Here is a 16,580-nt window from a genome sequence, read left to right on the forward strand (position 1 = left end):
CAGTGATGAACAACAGGAAGGTGGTGTGGGCAGAATGCTGGTGGCCGCCGTAGCCGGGTGGGGTTGAGGGAATTCAGCTCCAAAGGCCCAGGGGTCTGAGAAGGCTAAAGGAGAGGGGGCTTGGATGGTAGAGAGTAAGGAGCCAGGGGTTCCGGACTCCCTGGGCTGGAAGAGGAGGCAAGGATGCAGGAGCAGCTGTTCAGGAACAGTGGATTCTTCATCAAGGAGAGGCATTCAAGCAGGCCTGGCAGCTTGGGTTTGGAGCACATGGAGAGAGCTTGGAATGCGGGGTTAAGGAGTTTAGACTTTATCCTATAGGGAATTCGGAGCTAATAAAGATTGGGGTGGAGTGGTGTGTGGAGGGCTGGCCTATCTTTGGCCAGAGAAGAAAGGGACATCTCTTTACACATTTTCACCACTATCAGATAGAGGATTGGCAATATTGGCTTGATGTTGACCATGAGATTGAGGGTGGGGGTAGGGGTCGATCAGAGATGTTTGCACTTTCTTTGTATCAGTGTTTATTTAACTTCTGGCACACACTGGGCCTGGTTCTTTGCCTACACAGCTCAGTCCAGGGATGATAGTATAGTGTGTGTTAAGTGCAGGAGTGGGAGGCATGTAAAAGACACAGTGGTTCACGGGAGAGGAAGAGTTTCAGTAACTAATAACGTGGGAAAGAAAGGAAAATATGGTCAACGAGCTCTGGACTTAGAAGATCTTGAATTTTAAAAGCCACAATGTCATTTCTTATTCTTATTCTTGCTTCTCTTTCTGGGGTTCCCTGCTGGTTCAGACAGTAAAGAATCTGCCTGCAATGCCGGGGACCTGGGTTCCATCCCTGGGTTGGGAAGATCCCCTGGAGGAGGGCATGGCAACCCACTCTGGTATTCTTGCCTGGAGAATTCCCATGAGGAGCCTGGCAGGGCTGTAGTCCATGGGGTTGCAGAGTCGGTCACGACTGAGTGACTAAACACACATAAAGATTAGGTTAGGTAGGAATATAGAGGGATAAACCATATATTTCCTGTTAATTTTTTAAGGTCTTGTGGGATAAACAAGTCCAATAAAATTTTCTTTAAAAGAAACATAAAAGCCACAGTGGCTTGGTTCAGTCTGGTGAGGATTAGCAGTTGCAGTCAAACTAAAAAAATGACACAAGGGCGGGCCTTGGCATCTTCTCTCCAGAGTGCCGGGTTCCAGAGTGTGGAGGGCTAGTTGGAGCTTTGGCGTGGTGCAGCTGCTGGAAGGTTGCCCACGCCAGCAGCAGAGCTTCCACGGATCAGGAAGGAATTGTAAGCATCACTGCAGAAGGGACAAGTTTAGGTGCAGACAGAGGATAGAATTTAGGCAGTTGAGCCTGTTCCATTAAAGGAAAGAATATAAACTGTACCTTTGTCCGTAGTTCAGTCATAAGCTGCCTGGAGATGGAGCTACCTGGGTGCTCATTTTGGCTTCAGCATCACCTTGTCAGCTTCGGGTCAGTCCTGTCCCTTGTGCTTCAGTATCTTTACCTGCCTGCCTGGATGGAAGTGAATGTCTGGACCTTGGAGAGGAAGGTGCTAGAATTCCTCAGCTGGAAACCACTGGTGGCACATGAAACAGAATTCAAACAGTACTTTGCTAGGTAGATTATCATCATATGGCTTTTCTTACAGGTGACATTAACTACCAGGAGTTCGCTAAAAGACTCTGGGGTGACATCTACTTCAACCCTAAGACGTAAGTAGAGTGTGGGAAGTGGACTCTCTGGAGGCATGATCCATCCTCCCAGTAAGTGAAAACAGAGAATGAGTTCTGGCCGTGAAAACCCACTTCTTGATTAAACATGAGCTACCATCTTGTCGCCTCTAAGTGAGCCGGCTTCGTGTGCTTCAACAGGGTTTGAGGCGTTTCCCTTGAGGTCCCCACAGCTCAGCCCAGATGTGCAAAAGGGTCGTGACCCATGCCCTCTCAGGTGTCCCTGTTTGGAGGTTTGATGACCACACACATTCTTTCCTTTTGGCTTGGCTTTGCTCAGATGCAGAACTTAGAAAGTACACCCTTGGGGTTGGTGACACTGCCTTCTCCCTCCCAGATCTCCCGTAACTCTTGATCTCTTTAGGCGGAAGTTCACCAAAAAGGCCCCAACCAGCAGCTCCCAGAGGAGTTTTGTGGAGTTTATCTTGGAGCCCCTCTATAAGATCCTCGCCCAGGTGAGTATGTCGGGTCCCCTGGCTCAGGTCTGCCCTTCTAAGCACAAGGTGGGAAAGCTGGTGACCTTGGACTTCTCCCTGGCCCTGAGCCTGCTTAGTTTTGTATTACTCAGTGTGAGGACAGTTAGTCAATCTTCTGGATCTTGAACACTCCAGTCTTTTTAAGTGCTGTTGAGATCAGAGTAAAGGAGGAAGATAGAAAAGGCACAGCCTAGAGAAATGTACAAAAATTTTGACTATTCCAAAGAATGTGACACTTGAAAAATAATAGTTTCAGTTACAGGGCTTTGCCTTACAGATATAATTGTTTCTCAGAGTCCTCCAGTTCTTATTTTTATACATACATAAAATATATATGTGTATTAAGATGTATACATACGTTATAGCGTTATAACATTAGGAAAAGGGGAAAAAAGCTGGTGATAAGTGTTCATCAGGGAGAATCTGATGAAAGAATTTTGGTACATCCCATAAAATGAAGTATTTTATAGCCATTAGATGAATGATTATATGAGCTTGAATTTAATGACTGTTTTGGGCATGTATGTATGTGATGTTTGTCAGATTGAAAGGCAGGCATCAGATGGTGGCAAGGATGCAGCTAAACGCATGTGATGCTCCAAAGAAAAGAATATAATGTTGCATTTGTATGAATTTGTGCTCTCTGAGAGGCAGAACTAAAAGGGCAGTAATGTTGGAGAGGAATTTTTCATGCAGACCTTTTCTCCCAAGACAATTAACTTTATAACTGTGTTATGTGTCTATGCAGGTGTTTAATAAGCACTGTGCACAGTGAACACACACACACGTAAACAAAATGTGTGGGGCCATTCCAGCTGACAAAACAGTGCAAACATAGCAACGAGGCAAAACAACACGATTCAATTTATTAGTGCTGGAAAGTACTTCGTATCTTGTGTCAGACTAGAGTGGATTAATAAAAGAAATTTATAGCGCCTGTCTGCACAGAGACCTCGAGTCTGCTGGGGATGATTTAGCCTGGCCCCATCCTGACAGCCGATAGACTGCTAGGTGACCTTTTTTGGTTCCTTCCATTGCAGTGATCCTCTAAATCTAAGAAGTCTCTTAATAGGGAAGGAAGGGTATGGATTCCCCGAGTGGGATGAGATGCTGCTTCTCAGGCACCAGAGGGCAGCACTGACACTGGTCTGCCTGAGAGAGCCAGGTTTATTGGCTGGCGTGGGCATTTAATGGAGCTTGTACCAAAGATGTCCTTGAAACCAAATTGGTATCCTTGCCCAGAGCTCTCCGTGTAGAAGAGAACGCAGTGCAGTGACCCTTCCTATTGCCCTTTTGTCCTCCCTTGTCCTCTGGGTCACCCAAGCTGACGTGGTGTCTGATGCCATCACAGGTCGTGGGTGATGTGGACACCAGCCTCCCGAGGACCCTGGATGAGCTTGGCATCCACCTGACCAAGGAGGAGCTGAAGCTGAACATCCGCCCCCTGCTCAGGCTGGTTTGCAAAAAATTCTTTGGCGAGTTCACAGGTAAGAAGCTCGTCGTCATCACCATCTCCTCCACGTGTATCTTGGGAACTCTTCTTTAACCCTCAGTCAGGATACCGGTCACCTGGGGTTTTTTTTCTGAGCTGCTTTACTTAGTGGATGGTACCAGGAATTCTATCTTGGGAAAACAAAAGCAATTAAATTCCCCTTCCAGGAGGAGCATGCAAGTAAAAGGGAATGGAGAAGCAGATTCTGAAGTTGTGGTATTTTTGCCAGAGGGCAGTTGGGAAGGTAGACTTGTAGGTGTCATGAAATGGTGGGGAAAGCCCCCAACTAGGACTTGGGAGACGAGTTACAGACTCAGACCTCTCTTTCCCCTGAGCTCCTCTTTCTGGTATTTTAGTTACCCAGGAGGCAGGTGCTGTAGTAGAACAAGGACTAGACTGGCTGGGAGATGACCTGAGTCTTGATCTTCCTCTGGCCCAGTCCCATGGGGTCATCCCAGGTCAGCCACTCAATCCTTCTGGGACTGATTTCTCATCCGTAAAATCATAGGCAAAAATGGTGATGGCGCAGGGCTCTCTCAGCAATCGCTTGGTTCTAAGTCTGTTGGGAATTAGGTTTCTGAATCCCCCGAAGTGCATAATTTTAATGGTTCATTTTGGCTGGCCATCCATCCAACAAAGGAGATCCCAACTAAAAGCGGACATGCTAGCACCCCAAGGTGCTAATGGAGGTTCTCTTGTGTGGCTTATTGGCTGTTAGAAAAAGAAAATAGCTATTTGAACAGAAACATGTGCAGTGTTTCCCGGAGGGAAGAGTCAGTTCGGAGATTGTCCTAAGTAGATCTATAAAGAAGAGATGAGGTACCAATTCGTGTAAGAGTTCAGTAAGTGCCTATTCACTGAAGGTCATGGACTGATACGGATATTTCCAAGTTTTTGTCAGTTCAGTTCCAAGGAGCCACTTAGACCTGCTTCTTGCTCTTCCTGGCATCCATGTGACTCCAGATCCTTTAGCAGCATGCGCCCAGGAAACAGGGTATCTTGTCTGCCCAGAATCATAGAACCATAGCTTTTAGAGCTGAAAATCAGTCTCTCACTGTTAGTTTTCTGACCATCGTGAGTGGATCAGAAGTCCCCACTCCCTTTCCCTGTGAGAGTTCATACTAATGGCCATCTCTTCTCCCTCCGCAGGCTTTGTGGACATGTGTGTGCAGCATATCCCGTCTCCAAAGGTGGGCGCCAAGCCTAAAATCGAGCACCCCTATACCGGTGGTGTGGACTCTGACCTTGGCGAGGCCATGAGTGACTGTGACCCCGACGTAAGGAACATGGCCCCCCGGTTCTCTGATTTCCATCCCTGCTTTGTGGGACTCTGTGTTTTCAGTTGAAGGAGTAATCCCTTCTCCATCCCTGCATGGCCCTGCCCCTGGGCATAGTCAGAATGACTGAATTCAGAGCCCAATGTTACCACGCCTGGTGATGTGATCTTGGGAACGTTGTTCAGGTTTTCTGAGTCTGAGAGTTTTGTGTATAAAGTGATAATAATTTGTGTGTGGAAGTTATGAGAAGTAAGTAAGATTTAAGAAAGGGTTGTGGTTGTGTTTAGCATGGTACATGACAGATAGGAAAGATTCAACAAATGGTAACTAATCTCACTGGTCCTGGCTTTTAAAACAATCTTTCCCAGTCATTCCTCAGGCATTCTCTAGTTTCTTGGCATAAACATTACAGCCAGTTGAGAATTACGAGTTTCTTCTTTGAAGAAATTTGGGACCAGTTAATGTGGTAGTCTTGCGAGTTGACAGTGTCCATTTGCCATCCTAAACCTGCTTCTCTTCCCCAGTGACCTCATCCCCCACAGGAAAAAGGAAGAGGGTTTTTTTTTCTATGCCTGTGACACGTCTTAACTCAGCTGGGGGTAGGCCTTGGTTAGAATTTTTTCAGGAGATCACCACGTTGTCTTCTCAGTCTGGGCTGCTTCTTCATGGAGCTCAGGTCATTGCTGACAAGGGAAGGGGAGACGGTGGAACTTATCCAGAGTGTGTGTAGTTGAGGTGACACTGTCCCCACCTCCAGGGTCCCCTGATGTGCCACACGACCAAGATGTACAGCACAGATGATGGGGTTCAGTTTCATGCCTTTGGCCGAGTGCTAAGTGGCACCATCCATGCTGGGCAGCCTGTGAAGGTACTGGGGGAGAACTACACCCTGGAGGATGAGGAAGACTCCCAAATATGCACCGTGGGCCGCCTTTGGATCTCCGTGGCCAGGTACTACCATCCAGAGCCCCTAGATACATGCCTGGGCCTCTACACTGGGACTGCCTGGGCCTCTACACTGGGACTGCCCCGGCAAGCTGGAAGTGGTGGAGGGGTGGTCCTCCTTGGACACACAGAAGCTGCTGGCTGCCTGTGATGGGGTTAAGGTGACCCTCCCTCAGCAGATGTGTTGACTTCTAGCTCTTACTGACTGAGGTTGCTGGGGTCACAGGGCAGCTACTGTTGGGATTGATGCCAAGACTGATGCCAGGATTGATGCCGGGAGACCTGCCTTTGCCTTTGGGATGCTTTGAATGAACTCCTGTAGCAGGATTTCTGTGTTTAATTATCTCAAGCCCTCCGTTCTTCTTCTGTGTTCTTTAAATCGTAACCTGCATGTCTCTTCCCCAAAAGATGTTATTTCCCAGCCTCCACTGGCTATTCTTTGACCAAGAGAGACAACTTTGCTGAATCCCTTGGAGCATCCCAATCTGCAGAATTAAACTTCGCTTGGACCAGGGGGCTGCTCGTCAGTTCATCAGCTTGGCATTTTAGCTAGAAAGCAGAACCTAGCCTGGCCTGTTCCTAGGGTGGCTGCTGCATCTTGCCAACAGCCCTTTCCCCCACCCCCTCCAGATGTACCCCATTCTCTAGAGGATTAAAGAGTTAGAAGAATTAGAAAATTAAAGAGTTAGGGGGTGACAGAGGATGAGATGGTTGGGTGGCATCACTGACTCAGTGGACATGAGTTTGAGCAAACTCCAGGAGATAGTGAAGGACTGCAGTGCTGCAGTTCATGGAGTCTCAAAGAGTCAGACACGACTTTATGACTGAACAGCGGGAGAGTTGCAGTATGTTCTGTGGTGCTTTTGACAACTCCTAACATTCCACCTCTGAGGCACTGGTTTGCTTACTGCACACATCCAGCTTGAATTGGATTTGCCTGTGTTGTGCTCATGAAGTACATTGAGTTTTTTTTTTCATGGCACCTTCAGTTTGTAACCACACATATGTGTGGCCATATGATTGTTTAATTGCATCCCTCCCCTGGTAGAATGTATCTAGCTTTTTTTTTTTTTTCTGACCCTGCTCCTGGCTCAGTTTCTGGCACAGAGCTGGTGCTCAGTTAGGTTTTCTGGAATGAACACCCTGCTCCCAAGTTTCATTGCCACTTACTGGACACTGTTCCAGGTACCACATCGAAGTGAACCGTGTTCCTGCTGGCAACTGGGTCCTGATCGAAGGTGTCGATCAACCAATTGTGAAGACAGCAACCATAACCGAACCCCGAGGCAACGAGGAGGTAGAGTTTCTGAAAAGGCAACTGGGTTGGCTTAAGCTGGAGGATCACAGGGAGCCCAGCACACATGAGCAACAGGCAGCAGAACTCAGGGGAGCATGAACTGGAGTCACTGCTGCTTCCTGCTGCTGGGCCTCAGCATGGGCTCCACCTTCTAGATCCAATCCCCCTGGATTCTCCTTGGACTCAGCTCCTAGGAATTAGGAGGGGCACTCTTTCTCTCTCTCTTTTTTTTTAATATTTATTTATTTGGCTGCATCAGATCGTAGTTGCAGCATGCAGGATTCTTGTGTCATGCAGGATCTTCTGTTGTGGCGCATGGGCTTAGTTGCCCTGTGACATGTGGGGTCGATCTCCTGTCCCCTTCATTGCAAGGTGGATTCTTAACTGCTGGACCACCAGGGAAGTCCTGGAGGGGCTCTTTTTATTCTAAGTCTTCTTTTTGTTCTGCCAGCATACATGGGAAGACGTGGCCCTGCAGGTTGCCTCCAAGCAGCGCCCTGGCTCCCAGTGGGGGGGATAGTCCTCCCCGAGCAGGCCCTCAGCTTCCCCCTGACCTCTGCACCGTCTGCAGCTGCTCAGGCTAGGTGTCCTCACGGCTCTGCTGTATTTTGGGTCTCAGGCTCAGATCTTCCGGCCCTTGAAGTTCAACACCACATCTGTTATCAAGATTGCCGTGGAGCCAGTCAATCCCTCTGAGCTGCCCAAGATGCTGGACGGCCTGCGCAAGGTCAACAAGAGCTACCCGTCCCTCACCACCAAGGTATGCCCAAGGCCACAGCCGCTGCCGCGCCCCATGAGCCCAGCTGGTGCCACCGCTGCTTTGCAATAATCAGGCAACTCTGATGCCTAGAAAGCACACTTTGAATTGATTTTCCGGAAGATACACACGGAAGAGTGAGTCATCCTGAGCCTGCCAACATACCTTTCAGAGGAGTTGGCCAGGGCTAAAGGGTTAGCCTATATCCACGGACACAATATTTTCTTCCTAAATGGCTGTGATGAGAATTCAGTCCATGACGTCACACCCAGTATCGCTGTGCTCGGTGGCCCAGGTGTCTTGAGGACTGACTTGTAGGTCCCTGCTCCCCACTAATCCTTCCCAAAGGGAATGGAACCAGCACGGTAGTGGCTTTTCCGATAGTGGGCTCGGCACCTCCTCCCAGTTTCTAGCCTTGTTTCCGTCTCTGTCTGCTGTGGCTGGCACGGGAGAGTCCAGCCTGTGACCCCCAGGGCTATCGTGTTTTCAGGTGGAAGAGTCTGGCGAGCATGTGATCCTGGGCACTGGAGAGCTCTACCTGGACTGCGTGATGCACGATTTGCGGAAGATGTACTCGGAGATCGACATCAAGGTGAAGCAGCTGCTGCTGTCTTGAGAGCCTGCTTGGCCAGGAGCTTGGCTCACAGCTTCAGGCTGATTGTTCAAGCAACCAAACCCTTGATTCCCTGGGAAGGTCCAAGGGGAGAGGGGTGCAGTACAGGAGGTGGTCTGCTTGGAAAAAGCAAGAACTGTTGCTCCCGGCATGGGAAGGATTTGAGATCTGGTTTGCCCTCTTTGGGGGATGTTATTCTCAATGTCTGCATTCAAAACCAAGGCTCCCAAGCCTGAGCTATTCTTGGTCTTTCGTGAAGAAAATAGTTGTATGACTAACCCATCTGTGCTGATCAGGGCTCAGCATGTATGGTTTCAAGGAGGGAGCAGGGACTGGCTCTTCTGGATTCCCTGTGAAACCTTAGTACAGCCTCTAAATTAAACTGCCTGTCGCACAGCTTTGGTCTCCCAGTGGACACATTGTCTCCAAGGCTGTGGGGTTTGGGAGTGAGTGCCCTCAAGTGCCCGGTCTTAGCCAAGACTGGTGCTCTGAAAGACACCGGGTGTCCCGATAGGGGGTCATGTGGGAGCTTCCAGGAGGAGCCATGCGGCCAGGGGTCGCTGAAGATGGAATGGGCGCTCACCAGTCTCTCGAGCCAGTGCTGACAGACCCACAGGTGTCAGTGAATGGTGGTGGGACAGCTATACGGGTGTTGAAAGATACTTTGAGGGACTCTTAACTAAGGCCCTTGTTTGATCCTCCACTTGCTCTTGGCTCAGGAACATAAATTGTGCACTACGCTCAGTTTTCCAGGCTTCTCCTCAAAGGTACAGACTTTTAGCCCGAGCCTGCTGCAGTGCTTGTCACTAATTCTGATCAGGACGGGTTCTCACAGAGATAGTATCAGGGGAACCTCGCGGTCCCCTGTGGCAGGAGGTTGTCCTTCCGAGAAAGTGACACCTCGCCTGACAGTGTATGCTGTGTCTCAGGTGGCTGACCCTGTTGTCACATTCTGTGAGACGGTGGTGGAAACGTCGTCCCTCAAGTGTTTCGCCGAAACTCCCAATAAGAAGTAAGTTGCAGAGGCCACTTCCCTGGCGGTCTCGTGGTTAGGACTCCATACTTCCATGGCAGGGTGTGCAGGTTCAATCCCTGGGCGGGGAACTGAGATCCCAGATGCCACGCAGCACAGCCAAAAATAAAAGTAGAAGAACGCCAGGGGTCCTAGTGATCCTGGGACTCCCCCCAAGCCCACCCTAGCCACAAGCACTGTGAAAATAGAGACCCTGAGTCTCGAGATGAGGGTGCTTCTAGTACCTGAGTTTTATCCCAGCCCTCACATCCCTTTTGCCTTTGTTCACAATGCTGTGGAATTCTTTGCCTTAGTTACTCCCAGGGTGAGTGTCTTAATGGCCACTTCTCCTCTCTGTGTAATGTGACTATCTTAAAATCTCCCCTAGCAGCAACTCTGCTGTTTGACTGGTTAATATACTAATACTGCTTAAAGCTTTAAAAAAGAACATTTCTCCCCAAGCCTTACTTTTTTTAAAAAGTGATGGATTCAAATGAAAGAAGACAAGCCCTTTCTGCTCTGCTCTGCCCCCGTGGCTTTCCCTGATGTCACTGCCTTCGTTCCTCCTTCTGTCATCCTCTTCTTGGGAACCACCCTCTTGCTAGTCCTGCTGACCCTCCTCATTACCTGTTTCCTTTCTGACCAGGAACAAAATCACCATGATCGCCGAGCCTCTGGAGAAGGGCCTTGCAGAGGACATAGAGAACGAGGTGGTCCAGATCACGTGGAACAGGTGAGAGCGTGGTTCCGATTCCTGGGCCAGACAGCACACCTGATGAGCTTCTGACGCGGCACACCCCCTCTCTGGGAAGTGCTTTTGCCTCCCCCTTTCGCAGTTGTCCCGGGCAGAGTGTGGGTAGCTGAGGGCACTGTTGCCCAGAAAGGCAGGATCTGTGGCCTGGGAAGTGGCCATCCCAGACTGTCTGACATCATCATTCCCCTCCCTCCCTCTCCAGGAAGAAGCTGGGAGAGTTCTTTCAGACCAAGTATGACTGGGATCTGCTGGCTGCCCGTTCCATCTGGGCTTTCGGCCCGGATGCCACTGGCCCCAACATCCTGGTGGACGATACCCTGCCCTCGGAGGTACCGCAGGACTGGTGGGGACCATGTGGCCCTTGCTTATTAGCTCTTGAGTGGCAGAAACTCCAAAGCATTCTTCTCTTCCTGGAAGTACTGTGTGTCTTCCGGTGAAGAAGAGGATCCTTTTACTAGTGTGCCGACCTTCTCCCGACTATAAACTCTAGCTGTGGCGAGGGTCACTGCTAAGGGGCCCTTCCTTTCTGTACAGGTGGACAAGGCTCTTCTCGGCTCAGTGAAGGACAGCATCGTTCAAGGTTTCCAGTGGGGAACCAGGGAGGGGCCCCTCTGTGATGAGTGTAAGTTGACCAGCGCCTCTGCCTTCTCTGCCCGGTACTCTGGGGTCCTTGCATCTGGGTGTATAGTCCAGGTGGGCTCATCTTTGGGACGTGGAAGGAGACACAACTTGGGGCCCACATGGCTGTCCGGTGTCCTGGGCCAGCTTCCTCTCGTCTCCTTCCCCGTCCTGGTGGTACGGCTTGGTACATCCTAGAAATGGAAGTCACGTCTAGGTGGACATTTGCTCTTCATTCCTGGAATGTGTTTGAAGACGGATATCAGGAGGATGGGATTGAAGTGGTTTATGGAGCAGGACTGAACTCTGGGGACAAATGTGCAATTCCTAAAATTTACTCTACATCCAAAAATAATCAAATATCTGGAAAAGAAACACAAACTTCTCAAGACACTTTATGTGGTCTGAGTGTGTCCTGAGACCAACACTGCAAACGTCCGCCTACCCTCTGACCTCCATATACGCTGTTAGAATACACACCTGCAGGCTGATTCTGTACCACATCCCTTGTGGCTACAAGACAGCTTTGGTGCCGCAAGAGGCTCCTTGCTGCTCGGCCCCTGCGCCCTTGACTAGCACCAGACCCACTCCCTGGGCCGCCCCCCCTTTTCCTTTTCAGTGATTCGGAATGTCAAGTTTAAGATCCTGGATGCAGTGGTTGCCCAGGAGCCCTTGCACCGGGGCGGGGGCCAGATCATCCCCACAGCCCGGAGAGTCGTCTACTCAGCCTTCCTCATGGTGAGCGAGCGGGGCTGTTCTGATGGGGGCCCTCGAGACTGCTGTCCCCCAGCTCTGCCCAAGCTGAGGAGCCCTGTCTTCCCGCTCTGCTGCAGGCCACCCCTCGTCTGATGGAGCCCTACTACTTCGTCGAGGTCCAGGCCCCCGCAGATTGTGTCTCTGCTGTCTACACGGTCCTGGCCAGGCGCAGGTAAGCCACCAGGCACCTAAGGAAGGGGGCGGCGAGCTTGAGTTCCAGTGAGAAGGAACTCAGAGAGACTGGCTTCCCCACACCCACCGTTCCTGAGGCCTAGGTTTACAGAAGGAAGCAGGAAAGGAATGTGGCATCCCCAGCCTTGCTACACATCGTAGTTTCAGGTGTCTCCTCGGACCCCTCCTCAGAGCGCTCCTGGGGGAAGTCGGTCAGCAGTGGGAGGGTCTGCAGGGCCTTGCCCTGTCAGTCTTCCACTCTTGCCCACAGGCCGCTGCCCCTTTGACGTCCACGGGGAGCTGTGGGAAGAGCCCGAGTCGCTCCCGCCCTCTGTGGGGCACTTGCAGTTATTCTTTTCTCTGATGGTCAACAGTCGGGGGTACATTGCTTCTCTGCTTTTGGCCTCCACAGGGGTAGGAATTCAGCCTTTATTTTTCTGTCTCAGGGGACACGTGACTCAGGATGCACCCATCCCAGGCTCTCCTCTGTACACCATCAAAGCTTTCATTCCAGCCATCGACTCTTTCGGCTTTGAGACTGATCTGCGAACTCACACGCAGGGCCAGGCCTTTTCCTTGTCTGTCTTCCACCACTGGCAGGTAAGAAGATGGTGCAGGCTGGCCACTGCAGTCTCCCACCTCTGCAAGGCCTTCCCCTCTAACCTGCCCACCTCCAGGCCTCCAGAGGGATTGCCAGCATCCTAGAGAAGCATCTTGCTTCTCAGCCTGGCAGCTCTGAAACCACTTTGCCTTTCAGATTGTACCCGGTGACCCTCTGGACAAGAGCATTGTCATCCGCCCCTTGGAGCCACAGCCAGCTCCCCACCTGGCCCGAGAATTCATGATCAAAACCCGTCGTAGAAAGGTATGTGTCCTCAGGCCCATGGCTGTCCCTCCACGCCCAGGTGGTCTTGCCAGGAGCTAGATCACTCTTCGTTTCTTGCTTTTGGACCCTCCTCCCAAAGACAGCATTTTACTGCACAGCATGGGGAGACGTGGTCTTCCCAGGCTTCAGGCACCCAGGCCTGGGCCCACATGCCTGGGAAGGGAGAGCCGTCTCCTCCTCTGTGACGATACCCTAATGGCAGGACTCCCGAAATAGCTCAGCTGACACATGCCCCACCCCCCGCCCGCCCCTCCACTCAAGCACAGCGCAGTCACTCAGGACTCATTTTTGCATCTGCCCTGTCTTTGCAGGGCCTGAGTGAGGATGTGAGCATCAGCAAGTTCTTCGATGATCCTATGTTGCTGGAGCTCGCCAAGCAGGATGTGGTGCTCAACTACCCCATGTGAGCGCCAGGCGTCATGGCAGCTCCCACTCCCCGCTCTGGGCCACACCCTGGACTTGAAGCTGGGCCCTGGTGGGACTCAGACTCCACGTGGTCAGAGCATGTCTGGGGCTGCTGTGGCCGTCCTCAACAATCCTGGAGCCCCCAAGCCTCCAGCCCAGAGGGAGGAGCATTCAGCCTCCTGGTTCCTCCTATGGCCTCAGCCTGGCTCCATTCCCAGAGAACAGAGAGGAGCTCAGGGTCCAGGAAGGAGAAGGGGCTGGAAGTGTTGAAGCCCAACGGGCCCTGTCTTTCAGGATTTACGTGAAATTTTTTTTTTTAGTAAAAGTTTGACTGTAGACATGTTTTATAAGTGAACAGAACATTCTGACCTCTGCCTTGGTCCGTTCCTTTCATCCCCGCTGCTCCACCCTCTTCCCTTCAGGCTCGTCCTGGCACTTGGGTTCTGGGTCTCTGTCATCTCCCACGAGGCCTCCCTGTCTCTGCTCCCAGCTGCAGCCTTCTTCCTGCCTGGTCCCCAGAGAGGAGCGCTTGCCTCTCCACTCAATGTTCCCATGAGCACTGAGGCCTCTTTCCCGCCCCCGCTCCCATTCCTGTGGGTGGCACCTGAGAGGGCTGGGGAGTGGTTGGGTCTCTGGGGTCAGAGGTGTCCTCTGCCCCCGAAGATTGTCCTTGCCCTGGAGTTGGGGACCAGAGCCTTCCCTCGCTCTGCTGTCCACTGTGTGAAAAAGAGACGGGTGAGTTGCCTCAAACTCCTTTATTAGGTGCACACCCAGGATTGACTGACAAGGTCTGACCGCCCTGGGCCTGTAGGACTCCTACTTCTCCCTGGTATCCTGCGCGGTTTTCTTGATGTAGTCTCGGTACATCGTGTACACAGCGCCTGTGTGAGGGAGAAGGGAAAGCGCCCCATGACATCGCCCCCTCCACCCATCCCCTGGCTCTCCCGGGCGTCTGGGGGGGCACGGACACTAGCCGTTCCCTCCAGAGTCCACCTCCCTGCTCCTCTGTCCGCCCCAGGTCTCAACAGCTGCTACAAACACTTGGCTGCACAGCCTGGGGAGACAAGCCATGTGACAGTTGACAAAGCTCTTGCACGTATGTTGTCTGAGCAACCTCACAGCAGGGAGGGAGAGAGGCGGACCCCGATGGTTATTGCCATATTGCACACGGGGAAACAGAGTCTGAGAGAAAGGGACTTGGCCACTGTCACACGGCAAGTACGTAGCAGTCTGCCTTCTGATCCAGAGAGGAAGAGAAACGGCTGTGTGTTCTCTCACCTCAGGACAGACTCATGAAACAGACTGTGTACCTTCCCCTGAACACGGGAGAATAAACAGGAACCCAGAAAATGTCTCCTTATGAGGGTTTCACCAAGGCCTTGCTGTGGAGCCTGGTTTAGGGAACAGGGGCTGAACTCATGTCCTGTAACCGTCAGGGCTCACAGCCAGATTTTGCCTCGTAGGGCTTACAGCCAGATTTTGCCTTGTCAGTTTTGCCCACATTCTCTCCCGACCCCACCAGCCACTCACCCAACATGATCGCGCCCACAGCACAGGCCTGTGCTGCCACTCGGGTGTGAATCAGGTGTATGGACATCTTGGTGGAACCCCGAGCCTTCAGCCGGTAGATCCGGTATGCTGCCACCAGCAGGCAGCCTCCCAAGCCTACAGAGGCAGAGAATGTGATGCTTGGGCTTCAGTCACCAAGCACACCGCTCTCCTGAAGAGAGACACTCACTAGGCCGACTGGGCGTCTGGATGACCAGCTGCCTTCCTGCTGCTGCTTTGGGGCGGGGGGCACCTGAGGGGACTGGGGAGTGGTTGGTGGAGTAGGGACTGTCATTAGAACACTGAACTGTTCTCAATGATTTTTTCAAAGTGACCGCCTCCTTCCAATAACTGCCCCTCCCCCCCACCTCCCTGTACAAGTAGCCCATCAGCATGACTCTCCCACCTCCCTGAGCTCTTCTCCAACCACTGCCAGCCCCCATAGCTGTTCTCTTCCCCTCCCAGGGCCTCGGGGCAAGGGAGCCCGAGGGGGCCCCAGACTGCCCCTGCCCATCTTGACCCTGTCGGCATCCCGTGCGCTTGGTTGGCTGCCACCTGCACCCCCAGACTGCCTCTTCTATTGTCAGATGTGTCACCTTGCTCTTGCTTCACTCCCTTCTAGCTGTCGATTAGGCAGTGGGCAGCACCACTCGCGTTCAAGGCTTCATTCTTTGAAAGGACCAGGAGACACGTGTGCTCCAAGAGAAGGCCCCCTCCTCGCCCCCCGTTCCTCCCTTTCCCACTCACCTATAGGCACCAGCGGAGACTCCCTCGTCTTCCTCAGGAGCTTCTCAGACACACTGTCCTCGCCCTCGGGTGGCGCCCACCAGCCTCTGTTAGCAGACATGATTCTACACCCAGATGTTAGCAGCTGGGGCTCCTAGGCTTCAGCCCAGTCCTAGAAGGAGGCACCCGCAACAGTAAGAACTCCAGTTCTCGTTGGTCTGGGCTGGGAAGGAGGAAGTTGCCTGTTGAGACCTCTTAACGTGCCTGACATAGCCACTACTTGCTCCGGCTGTCCTGTCTCAGATGGCTGGACTACTGGTGCCATTTCTCCCATCTCTTCCTCAACATCTGCCTCTTTCCCCAGCTCATTCCAGTTTCACTGTTTTCTCTGCCTCCCCCTCTACCATCTGCGTCCCTATGGATATGATCCTTGGGCCAAGAAAAGCAGCTGGAAAAATCCTCAGATGAGGGTGGGAGGAACAGGCCTTTATCCTTGGGTCCCCCCACGGGCCTTGAGTCTGTGATGGTTGTTCCCAAGGGAGGTGCAGAGGAAGACCTGGCCCTGGGCAGCCAGAGCCATCCTGGTGTTACAGCAAAGGTGACCAAACCACCAGAGCCAGAGATTGAAATAATTAGACGTGGACTTGTGTATAGTTTCATGCAGATTTTGAACATTAATGGAACAAATTCAGGTCCCTGAGCTATTCTCTGTCTCTTGCAGGTCCATCTCTTGCCGGGTTCTTTTCAGGTGCCAACCCCCTGCCTCCCTGTCCTGGGGACCCTTACTGCTCTACTTGTAAACCCCTCTAAATGCTCTTATCACAAACTAGATGGAGCCCCAGACTGGGGATTCTGCCTGCTGGGCTCCTCCTAAGTCTAACCCCAAGACAAAAGTCCCTGCTTGAGGCAACTTCTTATCCCTAGTTGCCTCTCTCCTCCTGGAGAAGCAAGGACTACTGGCCCCACAGGTCCTCAGCATGCCGGTGCTTACCCTAGGAGATGGCTAGAAAGTGGAGTGCGAGCAGTCTGGCTAAGGCTCAGCGTCTGCTGTTTTGAACTGGCCAAGAGCTGATGATGGAGCTGCCACTATGGGGGCAGGGACACAGT

General features: G+C 52.0%; 2 protein-coding genes across 3 annotated transcripts in view; one reads left to right on the forward strand and one right to left on the reverse strand.

Annotated features, from left to right (window-relative positions):
• The window catches only part of EFTUD2 (elongation factor Tu GTP binding domain containing 2), a 37,340-nt gene extending 23,769 nt beyond the window's left edge, over positions 1 to 13,571 (forward strand). Inside the window, exons 12-28 of the mRNA XM_010832425.1 lie at positions 1,659 to 1,722; positions 2,105 to 2,195; positions 3,568 to 3,703; positions 4,858 to 4,985; positions 5,743 to 5,936; positions 7,116 to 7,227; positions 7,847 to 7,987; positions 8,475 to 8,576; positions 9,527 to 9,609; positions 10,256 to 10,342; positions 10,566 to 10,692; positions 10,898 to 10,985; positions 11,601 to 11,719; positions 11,815 to 11,909; positions 12,355 to 12,508; positions 12,666 to 12,773; positions 13,106 to 13,571. Of these exons, the coding sequence (XP_010830727.1) occupies positions 1,659 to 1,722; positions 2,105 to 2,195; positions 3,568 to 3,703; positions 4,858 to 4,985; positions 5,743 to 5,936; positions 7,116 to 7,227; positions 7,847 to 7,987; positions 8,475 to 8,576; positions 9,527 to 9,609; positions 10,256 to 10,342; positions 10,566 to 10,692; positions 10,898 to 10,985; positions 11,601 to 11,719; positions 11,815 to 11,909; positions 12,355 to 12,508; positions 12,666 to 12,773; positions 13,106 to 13,201 (1,925 nt within the window). The 3' untranslated portion in view covers positions 13,202 to 13,571. The remainder of the gene's footprint in view (positions 1 to 1,658; positions 1,723 to 2,104; positions 2,196 to 3,567; positions 3,704 to 4,857; positions 4,986 to 5,742; positions 5,937 to 7,115; positions 7,228 to 7,846; positions 7,988 to 8,474; positions 8,577 to 9,526; positions 9,610 to 10,255; positions 10,343 to 10,565; positions 10,693 to 10,897; positions 10,986 to 11,600; positions 11,720 to 11,814; positions 11,910 to 12,354; positions 12,509 to 12,665; positions 12,774 to 13,105) is intronic.
• A 367-nt stretch (positions 13,572 to 13,938) lies between these two features.
• Positions 13,939 to 16,573, reverse strand: HIGD1B (HIG1 hypoxia inducible domain family, member 1B). 2 transcript variants are annotated; one of them, XM_010832427.1, is made up of 4 exons: positions 16,465 to 16,553; positions 15,495 to 15,696; positions 14,730 to 14,864; positions 13,939 to 14,080 (listed from the first exon to the last, which is right to left on the reverse strand). In XM_010832427.1, exons 2-4 carry the CDS (start codon positions 15,592 to 15,594, stop codon positions 14,016 to 14,018), a joined length of 300 nt encoding a protein of 99 aa, XP_010830729.1. In that variant the 5' UTR covers positions 15,595 to 15,696; positions 16,465 to 16,553; the 3' UTR covers positions 13,939 to 14,015. The 2 variants fall into 2 exon arrangements, with proteins under 2 accessions (XP_010830729.1, XP_010830728.1); XM_010832426.1 differs by having other exon boundaries at positions 13,940 to 14,080; positions 15,495 to 15,645; positions 16,465 to 16,573.
• Positions 16,574 to 16,580: the final 7 nt, after the last annotated feature.

This window comes from Bison bison, unplaced genomic scaffold, assembly GCF_000754665.1.
Source record: "Bison bison bison isolate TAMUID 2011002044 unplaced genomic scaffold, Bison_UMD1.0 scf7180017861046, whole genome shotgun sequence".
Classification (NCBI taxonomy): Eukaryota; Metazoa; Chordata; class Mammalia; order Artiodactyla; family Bovidae; genus Bison; species Bison bison.